Source organism: Salmo salar, chromosome ssa20 (genome assembly GCF_905237065.1).
Source record: "Salmo salar chromosome ssa20, Ssal_v3.1, whole genome shotgun sequence".
Taxonomy (NCBI): domain Eukaryota; kingdom Metazoa; phylum Chordata; class Actinopteri; order Salmoniformes; family Salmonidae; genus Salmo; species Salmo salar.
The window spans coordinates 69,453,663-69,469,202 of NC_059461.1; the positions used below are offsets into that span (position 1 = coordinate 69,453,663).

The 15,540-nt window shown below is 42.7% G+C and overlaps 1 protein-coding gene across 4 annotated transcripts in view; it reads right to left on the bottom strand.

The window, feature by feature from the left end:
* Nucleotides 1-15,540, bottom strand: part of LOC106581093 (CMP-N-acetylneuraminate-beta-galactosamide-alpha-2,3-sialyltransferase 4) — an 88,619-nt gene that overhangs the window by 2,591 nt on the left and 70,488 nt on the right. For 2 of the 4 annotated variants that reach the window (XM_014162808.2, XM_045703867.1), the window contains exons 5-10: nucleotides 12,971-13,068; nucleotides 5,203-5,266; nucleotides 4,660-4,755; nucleotides 3,285-3,519; nucleotides 2,853-2,990; nucleotides 3-155 (exon numbers count right to left, since the gene is read on the bottom strand). In XM_014162808.2, coding sequence (XP_014018283.1) covers nucleotides 3-155; nucleotides 2,853-2,990; nucleotides 3,285-3,519; nucleotides 4,660-4,755; nucleotides 5,203-5,266; nucleotides 12,971-13,068 — 784 coding nt within the window. The remainder of the gene's footprint in view (nucleotides 1-2; nucleotides 156-2,852; nucleotides 2,991-3,284; nucleotides 3,520-4,659; nucleotides 4,756-5,202; nucleotides 5,267-12,970; nucleotides 13,069-15,540) is intronic. The other 2 variants (XM_014162809.2, XM_014162811.2) reach the window with 2 other exon arrangements.

A 15,540-nucleotide genomic window follows, 5' to 3' on the forward strand; every position in this document is an offset into this window, starting at 1 on the left:
ACCTTCATGGATTTCATAGTGTCATATCCGTAGTAGTGTATAGGATGCTCCTGGTTTTTGGATGCTGGATATCCAAACCCAGCTATGTGCACCACGTCACAGTAGTTGAGTGCCACAAACACAGCTAGGATCCCTGTGGTGGGGTGTACTGGTTTCTGTAGGAGTGAGAACCAAAACCAATGACACCTATAGTATGGTAACAGACATGTAGTATCGTGTTTGACACTAGGGGGTATCAGGGACCTGTAAAAACTCATGAGTCCTCTAGTTCTGCACTTTCAGTACATTAGTTGGCATCACTGGTATATTACAGAGCAGTGTGCTATTTTCTCAATGTGTACTGGGACAAAGGGAGATGGTATTATTACTTTTGTCTCCAGAACAATGTGAGGGGTGTCCCTGGTTTGATTCAGCTCTTGCTGACTGTTAATGATTACTAATCTATTGTGTTGACTGTACATTAGTTTATTCCATGTGTAACTCTGTTGCTGTTTGTGTCGCACTGCTTTGCTTTATCTTGGCCAGGTCGCAGTTGTAAATGAGAACTTGTTCTCAACTGGCCTACCTGGTTAAATAAAGGTAAAATAAAATAAAAAAATTATGCCTTGCATTACACCTGGGAAGAAAACACTAACTTGCCATTAGTGCAACCATTTGCTAAACTTACCAAGGCAAACATTGACTATATTAGCCCACACAGCTACAGGGACACCACTTTCATGCTAGGTTTAGGAGCTCATATTGAAGCGTAGAGACCAACTCATGTATAGAACAATCTTAAAAGTATCTAAAAGTGGTAAGCAAGTAGTTGGACTTAACTTTTACCATGTGGTTTCTTCCTTCAGACCTCTTCCTAAATATTTGGTAAAATTATAAATTGTGGATAGTTTCCTAGAAACAAGGGTGGCTCAACCCCGCTCTCCCCTATCTGTTCCATGTAATTATTACCTTGGTTTACTCAACTACCCACCATTTCCAAGGAAGCTTCTTGTTCAGGTACATTATTCCACCAGACTGCTTTCCCAATTCCTTCCTACTGAGGGTCTGCAGTATAAATCAGCCAAATAAAATCAAAATAAAACAAGACACAAAACCTTCAAAATGGCCAATACTGGGTGCAGGACCCTTTCCAAAGTAAATGTGTGTAAGAGGCACAATATTTTAAACATCAATATTGTGACACAGGAATAAAACTTCCATTCTGCTCCTCCTATCAATACCATGCATTCAATCTCTTTCCCCTGTTCGAGGCGAGACACGTCAGTTTCCTGTGTGGAAAAAGGATGCGTCTGTGAGTGTGGACTGCAAGGCTTTACGAGCATGCGGTCTGGGGTGGACAGCCATCCCCAGGCCCTAAGGAGAGAGAAACTGGACCGGACCAGTCAAGTTCTCAAACCCCTACTTCTCCTCTCTTCATCACACCGTAGGGGACATTCCTCCAAACCAGGTTCCTAATGAGCCTGGCTGGGCGCATTAGCCTGATATGGTCGGTCAACAACCAATCCAACTTCTGTAGTGCCTCGCATAGTTTGGACGTGGGCCCATGGAGCCTTGGTGAGAGGGGGTGAAGATTGTCACTGCTGTTCGCCAGCCAGACCAGAGTGATGGGAGTGGGATCTTTGTTTTGGAAAGGGGTGGGAGAGGCGTTGGGGACTGTCTGACTGGCAGGGGCATTAGTTAGCCCTCTAGCCCTCAGCTCAGTCAGCCTCTGTATTGTAACCAGGGGGACTGCCTGCTGCTGCCTTCTCACAGGGCATGTGGATGACTGCCAACATGGCACCCACAGGGAGGGGTGAGAGAGGCATGGGGCTGTGGGTCTGCGGTCAGGCCCTCTTAGCCTCCTGCTGGCTGACGGGGCACACACAGGCTCCTCTGACCCAGGAAAGAGACAGGGCAGAGGAGAGGGTGGGGAAAGGGGCCAGGGCTGAGTGCTCAGAGTGGCCAATAGGGCCACGCAGATGGAGGAGGGCTACTGTTGGGCTGATCGCCTGCAGGACCCCTTCTTTACCACTGTTCCCTTGGCTCAATGTTGTTTCAGCAGTCCAAAGGGTGCACAGCCTCAAACTCTGACATAGGGGCTCACTGGGAGAACAAACTAAATCTGGCTTTGTTCCATCTCAAAGACATCACCATGCACTGAACAAGCTCTTGGCAGATGGACCTCTTGGCCAATGAAAACATAATTCCACATTAGTTATAGTTCAAATCAATGTATCATGCATTTCAAAACCCAGATATCCTCAGCCAAACGGAGGATTGTGGTCCAATTTGTGAACAGAAAACAGCTCAATGGCTTACTATTAAAATGTAATCTGTCACAATATTCTATTCCAGTCATTTTTCTTGATTTCATTAGTTCTGTTCCATTCTGCATATGTTCCACTGTTATTTTCTGGAATTCCCATCTGTTTTTCTTGCTCTTCCATTTCTGGGTAATCAGTAGAGCGTTTGAAACTGACCTTCTCCTTTCCAAACTGTAGCTGGTAGAAATGCTTACAAACAGCACAGAACACTGACCCCTGTTCAACAACCAATTCTTTTTTAAGGATGTACTGAGAGGCCTAAAAAAAACATCAAGGCCTTATCTTTTAATGACTGATGAAATGTCAAGAGGAGCAAAAATTGTCATTTGTGCATTTATGTGGTACAAACACCACTCTTGACCTCAAGTCAAAAAGCCTGTTAGCTAAATAATATTCCACTTTAAGTGCAGTAGCTAATCAAATATGCCACCTTTGAGTACTGCAGTCTTTCAAGATTTTTGATAGAACTTAAGTCCACTTCACAGATTTATTTTCTGCCCATATCCTGGTTCCCAAAGTAGCTAGGTGTAAACGGAGCTGCTCCCTTACCTGTTTTCTCTTTGGGTGAAGGGGGATTTGTAGCAGACTGCTGGCCGTCCCATGCAGGAAGTGAGGATCCAGCACCCGGATGCGACTGGTACTGCCTAGCCAGATCTGTGGAGGGGGCTTCCAGAAACCCTTCCTCACCTGGCACACACACGTTGATTAGTGAGTGCACACACACAGAGCCTATGGCTACACAATTGAGGCCCTGTTTTAGTCTCATTCTACTCAGTTTCTCAGGGCAACCTAGTCGATGTGTAAATGAGGGGATAATGACACTATTCCTAATCATGCTAACAGCGACCGTAGCAGCCTGAGCTAAACTAGAGAGTGGGGGTGTTGGGGCTGCTGAGACTACAGTTTAAATTTTCAAGTAGGTTTGGCAAGGCTGCCATTGATGCTGTATATTTTGTCACTGCGTGGCTGGATGGCAAGTACCAGGGAAGCAGATAAAACGGAGGTGTGCGCGCACACATCCAGTACCCTCTTCTCGTCGTACAGGATCTCTTTGAGCCAGCGGAGGTCCTGCTGTTTGAAAGGCACTAGGACCATGAGGGTGTCAGGGTCATTGTGCATGCTGGGGTTGTAGGAGGCCGACTCAGGGTAGAAGAGACGCATAGTGGTCTTGTTCCCCACGTCGTCCTCATAACCTCTGACGGGGGCGTCATTTAGCCTGCACAGGGATACAGAGAAAGAGAAACCTTAGCCATTCCCTTCTATAGAAATAGTAATTCCCTTCTATAGAAATAGTCATAAAACAGAGTAGTAGTTTAAATAGCATTGTGTGTACTACAGTACTACATTTGAATAAAAAAATGCAATACAAAAAGACAAAGTTGCCATGTAACAGTGCAACTCTGGACAAAAATCACAGTTAATATAATAATAACATAAGTGTAAGTTTAGTTTAGAGCTGTTCTATCCTCCCTCTAATGTAACAGAATTAACTCCACTATTTCACCACCATGTATCAAAACAAGAACGGAGGTAGGAGAACGCTTGGTAGGAGAGCAGAGCAACAAATGTCAATGAACTCGATTTCCTCGGCCTGTGAGATTAGCGTCTGAGACTGGGATATGTGAGAACTGAGCAGAATAGAGCAGAGTGCATTGTGCCTGGATATGACTTAACCCTAACCCTCGATATGACCAGGCAAAATAGTCTGGGCTGTTGGCAAGAGGCTTATACAAAACTCAAAATGCATGTGTTCAGTCCAAGGCTATAAATGAGATTTGGAAAGGGCACTGGGGTATTTTTCTGCAGGGTAGACCAGATCCCCCTTTTAAGAGACTGAGTTAACCCAACAGTATACTGATTACACAGAGAAAGGCATTAAAGCAAGGTCACCAGTCTGAGCTGGCCATTATGGTACAGCCACATTGACTGCATTACGCTTTCATGGGCAATACGAATTAGACTATCCCTCTTGAGGACAACGCATCATAGAAAATCTGTTTGTTTTTTACTGGATTACAGGAATTGCTATGGAAATGGTCTTTGGGGAAATGGCTAAACACTATTGCAGCTACAGACTGTACTCGGAGCCATATTTCAATATCAAATTATATGGCTCGACTGTACTTCAATATATTGCACTATGTACTGATATTGATTAGGAATACCACTAATTGTGCAGGAACATCATTGGGTCAATGAGGAAATAGTCCAGCAAACGTAGTGCATCAGATAGATCTGATAAATTAAACAGAAGTGGTGAGTTGTAGCAACAGTTCAACAGAAGAGGGAGGGAGGATGGACTTAATGACGATCGTGTGGTAGAAAACAGGATGGAACCATTAGGCTTTATACTTACCGGATCACCACGTCGTACTCGTTGATGATGCCGCCCAAGGAGCTGTTTTTAATGGCAAACCCATTTCCTATGACTGCACACGTTCTGCAGTCTAGACTGCGGACATAAAACAAAATAAAATTACAATCCATTTACTTTAGTGTTGCCTTTTCCATCATTTTAAAGTTCAAGGCCACTTTGAGGGGTGACTAACTGCACACTACAGTAGAACCACTGGACATTTTCCAACACTGCCATTGTAATAGTGACTGGTCACTGCTTGGTTTGGCATTCTTGCTTGAAATGAAGTTAATGAACTAAGGCAGCTTCCTTGTGGCACATTTGTCCACCCATTATACACACACCATAGGGATGATTTGAGTCATTATGTTAGCACAGCATTTACACTACATTTAGGAGACACCCACACAACATATATTGCTCTCAGACACATATCAGCTATCGGTGGCTCTTTGTGACCATAACAAATTTTGTAAGAAATAAAGTGGTTCATAAGGCACAGAGGTTAACAACCTTGCTAATATGGCTAAGTATCACATTTACCCATCAATGCTGGCTGGCATTTTGTAACTGGCAATAATGGCTAAAACCTTCAGCAGCAGCAACTCTGGAAAAGAGAGATTAAACAAGGTGTGATCACTTGGACTGACTGTAGATGCTGATAAATTTGTCGTCACATAGAGAAGTCCATATCGAGAGGACCGATGACCAATACGGTTTTCAAATACTAGTCGTAAACTCAACGCACATCACACACACACGTTTTCTGTAAAGGGAGCATAAACCTAGTGGACATTGACGCCATAATGCTTCTCAATCAAATTACTCTTGGTAAGCTAATAGTAGAACTTGTAGAACTTGACTGAGCATTAATATTTTTCTACTTTTTATTTAGTCATTTCTTTTTACATGTACAAAACAATAAAATAAATGCATACAAAGATGACCCCCCCCTAGTCCCCATCCCTCCCACCCAGCAACTGAGGTTGATTATCAGTCCCCCTCCCTCCCATCCTCTGATTCCCCCTGTACCACCCCTTCCATGGGCCTGAAAGCATAGAAAGTAACAAAAGTTAAAATAAATACAGTATATAAATTGGTTTGAATGTGTGGGGGTTTAGCAGAGATTGTTCTTTACAGAGTCAAGGACTCAATTGTTCCTTGACAAGCACCATTCAGCCTAGCTGTCAATAATTATAATGAATTAACTTCTAATAGTATAGAGAGTGAGGTGGTTGCCATCTTAGAGCCAACATTTTTTTCACAGCAGTCATCTTCTCTGACTGATCAAAAGATTCATGGGGCTATCATTGTCAAATAACATATGACACAAAGCATTGAATATTTAAATTCATGCCCTTCAAAATAAATTGTGTAACTTTGTCCCAGAAGCATTTAACTGCAGGGCACTCCCACATCATATGAAGGAATGGGAGTAGTTGGGGCCAATTTCATCGTAAAACATTTCCTTGGTGTTAAATACATTCTGTGAACAAACTTAAAAATGTATGTATTGATGGTTTGGATTACAGGATGCCAAGGACATATTTTTCAATATTCTGTTCCAGTGGTTCAAATTCAATTAGATCTGTGGACCATAGTTTAATGGCTAGCTCAGAATTTGATTTTCAAAAGTTGTTTATACATTATACTGATCAGTTCTTTCAGACGCCCAGATAATTTATTTATAAATCCCATCATTGGATGTTTCGGTAGTTGGGTTTCCCAAGCGACTACATTGCGCAGCTATACTGGCCTAAATTGTAAATATAGAAAAAAGGAGTTGCCTGGTAATGTGTACATCTTTCAAATCTTGGAATGTTCTCAAACCATTAGTGTCCATAATAACAGCAAGGGCACAGATTCCACATGTGGACCATTGGGGGGATGAAAATGCCACCTCCAGATCGCAAGGCATTATTGGAGTATGGGAATTACATTTTGAATCCCAGTTACATTGTTTAAACATTTTGCACCAAATAGAAATTGTGTGAGCAATAATATGACCAAAGCGTAGTTTACATTGTTTAAGTGATATAAAATCTTCACTGATTTATCAGGGCCATAGGAGACACCATATTTTTCTCTACTCAGCCAGTAAAATAATCATGTCTAAACAAATTCAAGGTGGGGCAAAATGCTAGAGCTTGGAAATACAATTTAAAGTTTGGTACAAATAGTCCTCCTACGTCTTTCCCTCTTTGAAAATGTATTAATTTATCTGGCATCGTTTACATTGCCATATACATTTTGAAACAGGACTATGGACTTGTTTACGCTGCTGTGCGTTTTTGTTGCCGATCTTACTTTGATACCTGACGGTTTTTTACTTTTTCATTACCGTATATTTTTACTTTTTCCCTCACTCAACTTTTTTCCTCACTCAACTTTTTTCATTCATCCCCGGAGGTTTTATCTGGACATGGTTCGTCAGGACTTCAAACAGCCGAAGCTAAGTAACATTAACATGATGCCTTCTAATTGCAGTCGTTGTACTTATAATATACAGGAGAACGATCGCCTTACGGCAAGGATAGCTGTGCTGCAAGCCCAGCTTCAGACGCGATCGTTAGGCAAGGGTAATTTCAGTGTAGGAAAGGATGAAACAGCGTCTGTGCCACCAGTAAGTACAGATAGTAACGTTAGTATAAACCCCCTCGCACGGTCCCCGCAGCCGGACATCTTTCTCATGGCTTCTGGAGGGAAACGCTGTAGGAATGCTCAACCGGTGTCGCTTATTCAGCCGACAGAAACTTTCAACCGGTTCTCCCCATTAAGCGAGTCGGAGTCGGAGGCCGAGACTTCTCTGGTCTCTACTCCTCCCGTTGTGGGGTCTGAGACGCCGACGGCTCCCACCATTAGCTCTGACAAATTGAAAACCCTAGTCATTGGCGACTCCATTACCCGCAGTATTAGACTTAAAACTAATCATCCAGCGATCATACACTGTTTACCAGGGGGCAGGGCTACCGACGTTAAGGCTAATCTAAAGACGGTGCTGGCTAAAGCTAAAACTGGCGAGTGTAGAGAGTATAGAGATATTGTTATCCACGTCGGCACCAACGATGTTAGGATGAAACAGTCAGAGGTCACCAAGCGCAACATAGCTTCAGCGTGTAAATCAGCTAGAAAGATGTGTCGGCATCGATTAATTGTCTCTGGCCCCCTCCCAGTTAGGGGGGAGTGATGAGCTCTACAGCAGAGTCTCACAACTCAATCGCTGGTTGAAAACTGTTTTCTGCCCCTCCCAAAAGATAGAATTTGTAGATAATTGGCCCTCTTTCTGGGACTCACCCACAAACAGGACCAAGCCTGGCCTGTTGAGGAGTGACGACTCCATCCTAGCTGGAGGGGTGCTCTCATCTTATCTACGAACATAGACAGGGCTCTAACTCCTCTAGCTCCACAATGAAATAGGGTGCAGGCCAGGCAGCAGGCTGTTAGCCAGCCTGCCAGCTTAGTGGAGTCTGCCACTAGCACAGTCAGTGTAGTCAGCTCAGCTTCCCCCATTGAGACCGTGTCTGTGCCTCGATCTAGGTTGGGCAAAATTAAAAATGGCGGTGTTCGCTTTAGCAATCTCACTAGTATAAAGACCTCCTCCATTCCTGCCATTATTGAAAGAGATTGTGATACCTCACATCTCAAAATTGGGTTACTTAATGTTAGATCCCTCACTTCCAAGGCAGTTATAGTCAATGAACTAATCACTGATAATAATCTTGATGTGATTGGCCTGACTGAAACATGGCTTAAGCCTGATGAATTTACTGTGTTAAATGAGGCCTCACCCCCAGGTTACATTAGTGACCATACCCCCCGTGCATCCGGCAAAGGCGGAGGTGTTGCTAACATTTACGATAGCAAATTTCAATTTACAAAAAAAAAAACAACAATGACGTTTTCGTCTTTTGAGCTTCTAGTCATGAAATCTATGCAGCCTACTCACTCACTTTTTATAGCTACTGTTTATAGGCCTCCTGGGCCATATGCAGTGTTCCTCACTGAGTTCCCTGAATTCCTATCGGATCTTGTAGTCATAGCAGATAATATTCTAATTTTTGGTGACTTTAACATTCACATGGAAAAGTCCACAGACCCACTCCAAAAGGCTTTCGGAGCCATCATCGACTCAGTGGGTTTTGTCCAACATGTCTCTGGACCTACTCACTGCCACAGTCATACTCTGGACCTAGTTTTGTCCCATGGAATAAATGTTGTGGATCTAAATGTTTTTCCTCATAATCCTGGACTATCGGACCACCATTTTATTACGTTTGCAATTGCAACAAATAATCTGCTCAGACCCCAACCAAGGAGCATTAAAAGTCGTGCTATAAATTCTCAGACAACCCAAAGATTCCTTGATGCCCTTCCAGACTGCCTCTGCCTACCCAAGGACGTCAGAGGACAAAAATCAGTTAACCACCTAACCGAGGAACTCAATTTAACCTTGCGCAATACCCTAGATGCAGTTGCACCCCTAAAAACTAAAAACATCTGTCATAAGAAACTAGCTCCCTGGTATACAGAAAATACACGAGCTCTGAAGCAAGCTTCCAGAAAATTGTAACGGAAATGGCGCCACACCAAACTGGAAGTCTTCCGACTAGCTTGGAAAGACAGTACCGTGCAGTATCGAAGAGCCCTTACTGCTGCTCGATCATCCTATTTTTCCAACTTAATTGAGGAAAATAAGAACAATCCGAAATTTCTTTTGATACTGTCGCAAAGCTAACTAAAAAGCAGCCTTCGCAAATGGAGGATGGCTTTCACTTCAGCAGTAATAAATTTATGAACTTCTTTGAGGAAAAGATCATGATCATTAGAAAGCAAATTACAGACTCCTCTTTAAATCTGGGTATTCCTCCAAAGCTCCATTGTCCTGAGTCTGCACAACTCTGCCAGGACCTAGGATCAAGGGAGATACTAAAGTGTTTTAGTACTATATCTCTTGACGCAATGATGAAAATAATCATGGCCTCCAAACCCTCAAGCTGCATACTGGACCCTATTCCAACTAAACTACTGAAAGAGCTGCTTCCTGTGCTTGGCCCTCCTATGTTGAACATAATAAACGGCTCTCTATCCACCGGATGTGTACCAAGCTCACTAAAAGTGGCAGTAATAAAGCCTCTCTTGAAAAAGCCTAATCTTGATCCAGAAATTATAAAAAACTATCGGCCTATATCGAATCTTCCATTCCTCTCCAAAATTTTAGAAAAAGCTGTTGCACAGCAACTGACTGCCTTCCTGAAGACAAACAATGTATACGAAACGCTTCAGTCTGGTTTTAGACCCCATCATAGCACTGAGACTGCACTTGTGAAGGTGGTAAATGACCTTTTAATGACGTCAGACCGAGGCTCTGCATCTGTCCTCGTGCTCCTAGATCTTAGTGCCGCTTTTGATACCATCGATCACCACATTCTTTTGGAGAGATTGGAAACCCAAATTGGTCTACATGGACAAGTTCTGGCCTGGTTTAGATCTTATCTGTCGGAAAGATATCAGTTTGTCTCTGTGAATGGTTTGTCCTCTGACAAATCAATTGTAAATTTCGGTGTTCCTCAAGGTTCCGTTTTAGGACCACTATTGTTTTCACTATATATTTTACCTCTTGGGGATGTCATTCGAAAACATAATGTTAAATTTCACTGCTATGCAGACGACACACAGCTGTACATTTCAATGAAACATGGTGAAGCCCCAAAATTGCCCTCGCTAGAAGCCTGTGTTTCAGACATAAAGAAGTGGATGGCTGCAAACTTTCTACTTTTAAACTCGGACAAAACAGAGATGCTTGTTCTAGGTCCCAAGAAACAAAGAGATCTTCTGTTGAATCTGACAATTAATCTGGATGGTTGTACAGTCGTCTCAAATAAAACTGTGAAGGACCTCGGCGTTACTCTGGACCCTGATCTCTCTTTTGAAGAACATATCAAGACTGTTTCAAGGACAGCTTTTTTCCATCTACGTAACATTGCAAAAATCAGAAATTTTCTGTCCAAAAATGACGCAGAAAAATTAATCCATGCTTTTGTTACTTCTAGGCTGGACTACTGCAATGCTCTACTTTCCGGCTACCCGGATAAAGCACTAAATAAACTTCAGTTAGTGCTAAATACGGCTGCTAGAATCCTGACTAGAACCAAAAAATTTGATCATATTACTCCAGTGTTAGCCTCCCTACACTGGCTTCCTGTTAAGGCAAGGGCTGATTTCAAGGTTTTACTGCTAACCTACAAAGCATTACATGGGCTTGCTCCTACCTATCTTTCCGATTTGGTCCTGCCGTACATACCTACACGTACGCTACGGTCACAAGACGCAGGCCTCCTAATTGTCCCTATAGGAGGGCTTTCTCCTATAGAGCTCCATTTTTATGGAATGGTCTGCCTACCAATGTGAGAGACGCAGACTCAGTCTCAACCTTTAAGTCTTTACTGAAGACTTATCTCTTCAGTAGGTCCTATGATTAAGTATAGTCTGGCCCAGGAGTGTGAAGGTGAACGGAAAGGCTGGAGCAACGAACCGCCCTTGCTGTCTCTGCCTTGCCGGTTCCCCTCTTTCCACTGGGATTCTCTGCCTCTAACCCTTTTACAGAGGCTGAGTCACTGGCCTACTGGTGTTCTTCCATGCCGTCCATGGGAGGGGTGCGTCATTTGAGTGGGTTGAGTCACTGACGTGGTCTTCCTGTCTGGGTTGGCGCCCCCCCCTTGGGTTGTGCCATGGCGGAGATCGTTGTGGGCTATACTCGGCCTTGTCTTAGGACGGTAAGTTGGTGGTTGGAGACATCCCTCTAGTGGTGTGGGGGCTGTGCTTTGGCAAAGTGGGTGGGGTTATATCCTGCCTGTTTGGCCCTGTCCGGGGTATCATCGGATGGGGCCACAGTGTCTTCTGATCCCTCCTGTCTCAGCCTCCAGTATTTATGCTGCAGTAGTTTATGTGTCGGGGGCTAGGGTCAGTCTGTTACATCTGGAGTATTTCTCTTGTCTTATCCGGTGTCCTGTGTGTATTTAAATATGCTCTCTCTAATTCTCTTTCTGTCTTTCTCTCGGAGGACCTGAGCCCTAGGACCATGCCTCAGGACTACCTGGTATGATGACTCCTTGCTGTCCCCAGTCCACCTGGCCGTGCTGCTGCTCCAGTTTCAACTGTTCTGCCTGCGGCTATGGAACCCTGACCTGTTCACCGGACGTGCTTGTTGCACCCTCGACAACTACTATGATTATTATTATTTGACCATGCTGGTCATTTATGAACATTTTAACATTTTAACATTTTGACCATGTTCTGTTTTAATATCCACCCTGCACAGCCAGAAGAGGACTGGCCACCCCTCATAGCCTGGTTCCTCTCTAGGTTTCTTCCTAGGTTTTTGGCCTTTCTAGGGAGTTTTTCCTAGGGAGTTTTTCCTAGCCACCGTGCTTCTTTCACATGCTTTGCTTGCTGTTTGGGGTTTTAGGCTGGGTTTCTGTACAGCACTTTGAGAATATCAGCTGATGTACGAAGGGCTATATAAAAATAAATTTGATTTGATTTGATATGGATTTTTATCTAAATAGCAAGAAGGTGGAGTCACGGGAAGCATTGAACTACAGAAATTCAGCCTTGGCAATATATTCATTTTGACATTAGATATGCTGCTGTTTAAAGCAACTGGGATATAATTCCACCTACTGAGGTCAGATTGAATACATCAGTAGATTTGAGAGGAATGTGTTATTTCCTTTGATTGACGAATTGCCTGGGCCAGAGGTTCCATAGATAATAAGAATAGCAGAGGTGAAATTGGATCACCTTGTCTGCTACTTCTAGTGATTCTGAACAGTGCAGATATTGTATTGTCTGTTATAACTATGGCTGAGGGATTGGCATATAGTATTTCAATAATATGAATGAAATTGGAGCCAATTCCTATATGTTCCAAAACAGACCAGAGATATGACCATTATGTCAATCAAAAGCTTTTTCCTGCATCAAGAGATAATACAGCCCAAGAAGGTGTTGTTTCTGATGAAGCATCTAAGATATGTAATAGTCGGAGGCTATCCGAGGAGAAACGCTTTTTAACAAACCGCTTTGGTCCGTGTGGATCAATGTGGGCAAGTCGTGAGACAACATTTTTTGAAAAAAAGTTTCATATCTGTTTATCAAAGATTGGTGGTGATTGAGAATACGATGGCATCCTTATTTTTAGAAATAAAAGCAAAATTAGAATGAAAATCTAATTTAATAAACATGTTCCATTAAAGGCTTTGTGGGAAAAAACGAAAACAAAGCAATTACACAATGAAATGAGAGCACATACCACTGCCTTTAATACCGTAGGGTAATGCAAGAGTGGACTGATTATGTCGCCAGAAGAAATCATCCAGTTTGAAGAAGAGCTGTGTTTGTCTGCTAATGCTGTATTAGAAAACAGGGGAGAATAGATTTCACATTACAACACAAAGATGTACAGTTCCTACTAAATATTCTACACTGCCAATGGCATGGAGATATACAGTATACACTGCTGACCTGGCAGTTTTAGTTTGTCATTAAACTGAAATTACCTTAATGGCCGTAATTCCTTCTCATTGTTCAATGTAATCAACTCCCATGTCTATTACATGCTGACCACACCGCTTGCATCACGTGCGTTGCAAAACAAATGTACACATACAGTTGAAGTCAGAAGTTTACATACACCTTAGCCAAACACATTTAAACTCAGTTTTTCACAATTCCTGACATTTAATCCTAGTAAAAATCTCCTGTCTTTGGTCAGTTAGGATCACCACTTCATTTTAAGACTAAAATGAGAGAATAATAAGATAATTATTTATTTCAGCTTTTATTTCTTTCATCACATTCCCAGTGGGTCAGAAGTTTACATACACTCAATTAGTATTTGGTAGCATTGCCTTTAAATTGTTTAACTTGGGTGAAACGTTTTGGGTAGCCTTCCACAAGCTTCCCACAATAAGTTGGGTGAATTTTGGCCCATTCCTCCTGACAGAGCTGGAGTAACTGAGTCAGGTTTGTAGGCCTCCTTGCTCACACATGCTTTTTCAGTTCTGCCCAGAAATATTCTATGGGATTGAGGTCAGGGCTTTGTGATGGCCACTCCAATAGCTTGACTTTGTTGTCCTTAAGCCACTTTGCAACAACTTTGGAAGTATGCATGGGGTCATTGTCCATTTGGAAGAAACATGTGACCAAGCTTTACCTTCCTGACTGATGTCTTGAGATGTTGCTTCAATATATCCACAATTTTTCTACCTTGTAAAGCCATCCATTTTGTGAAGTGCACCAGTCCCTCCTACAGCAAAGCACCCCCATATGATGCTGCCACCCCCGTGCTTCACGGTTGGGATGGTGTTCTTCGGCTTGCAAGCTTCCGCCTTTTCCGCCAAACACAACGATGGTAATTATGGCCAAACAGTTTTATTTTTGTTTCATCAGACCAGAGGATATTTCTCCAAAAAGTATGATCTTTGTCCCCATGTGCAGTTGCAAACTGTAGAAAAGAAGAAAAAAAAAATCGTTTCTACTTACAAAGAAAATCTGAATTTTACTGGTGACTGGGTGAAAACAGCTCCCAAAAGACCAAAGAAGCTGGCACCTGGCATTCCAGTAAAAGCATTGGCATCATCCCCACTGTCATGACGTTGGCCTGTGGGTAAGGTTTATGACCCCCCCATAAATACCTTTCTCCCTTCCCCTCTCTTTCTGACCCTACTGAAGGACTGCTGTCCTGAAGGACTGCTGTCCTGTTAAATATAGAGAGTCTGGGAACATAAAACAAATGGGGAAAGGAACCATATTTTGGAACATAATGAGTATGGATGTCAGTTCGGTTGTCATCTGAGACATTATGACTGATGACAGGACGACAAACTGTACCTGGGAAAGTATACACCCTCTAGTTATCAGAGTCACATGGAATTGTTATGCAATTGAAATGTTTGATATTGAAATTGTTTGTTAGGAGATTAAATGTAATTTTAGCTTCCAAATGAGAGAATTGGGTTTTCATAAGGAAAGTGCCCTGCTTGATCAGTGGCCCACCCCTGTGAAGAGACAGGGGTTATAAACGATGAAACACATCCTTCCCCCTCTCCACTATATAAGCCTTTGACGAAAAGATAACCACATGTTCCAGTACGTGAGGTCTGCAGCCTCTACGTTAGAAGGACACATGTCAAGTACAGAACTAAGCCAACCTCGGCGTGGGCTTTGGTGGCGGTATGAACTTTGAGCTTATTCACTACAGAAGTGATACTTCCTAGCCGTTGAGTTAGCAGCGGCCGCTGACGACGGATCCAGTCTAACAAACAGACGAAGATACCACCACGTATCCAATTTACCACCAGAGACATTCTTCCGAGGACAGGAAGATCTGTTGGCCAACACGGCCAGCATCTACGACCAATCTACCGAAGCGCAGCTCAGAGTAAATATTTATTGCATTTTCCTTTTCCAAATGGGCGGTAATTTAGTAATGCATAAGATAATGTATTTACGATAGCATAGCTGCTGTTTCTTTGTTCCTAAGTCTTCCCGCTCTTTCATTCAAGCCCAACCCCCTTTCCTTTGTGTAACCAGCCATCATACAGGTTCCGTCCACCGGGACGTTTTCTGTAGGACATCATTTGTATTCTGTGTATTTGTAATTCTGTGTGATTAGTTTATTTAGCAAATAAATAATTAAACCCAATTTTGTATTGCTGATTCAACTTGTTAGCCAGGTTTCGTGAAGATAGCCAAGAATTTACAACTTTCATTATGAGACTGAAAATAAGATAAGGGTTAATATTGACTGCTATTGATGTAAAATATGACTAAGTATTTTAAGAGTTTATTCGGAAGATAACGGCTCTATAAACGTGGTGC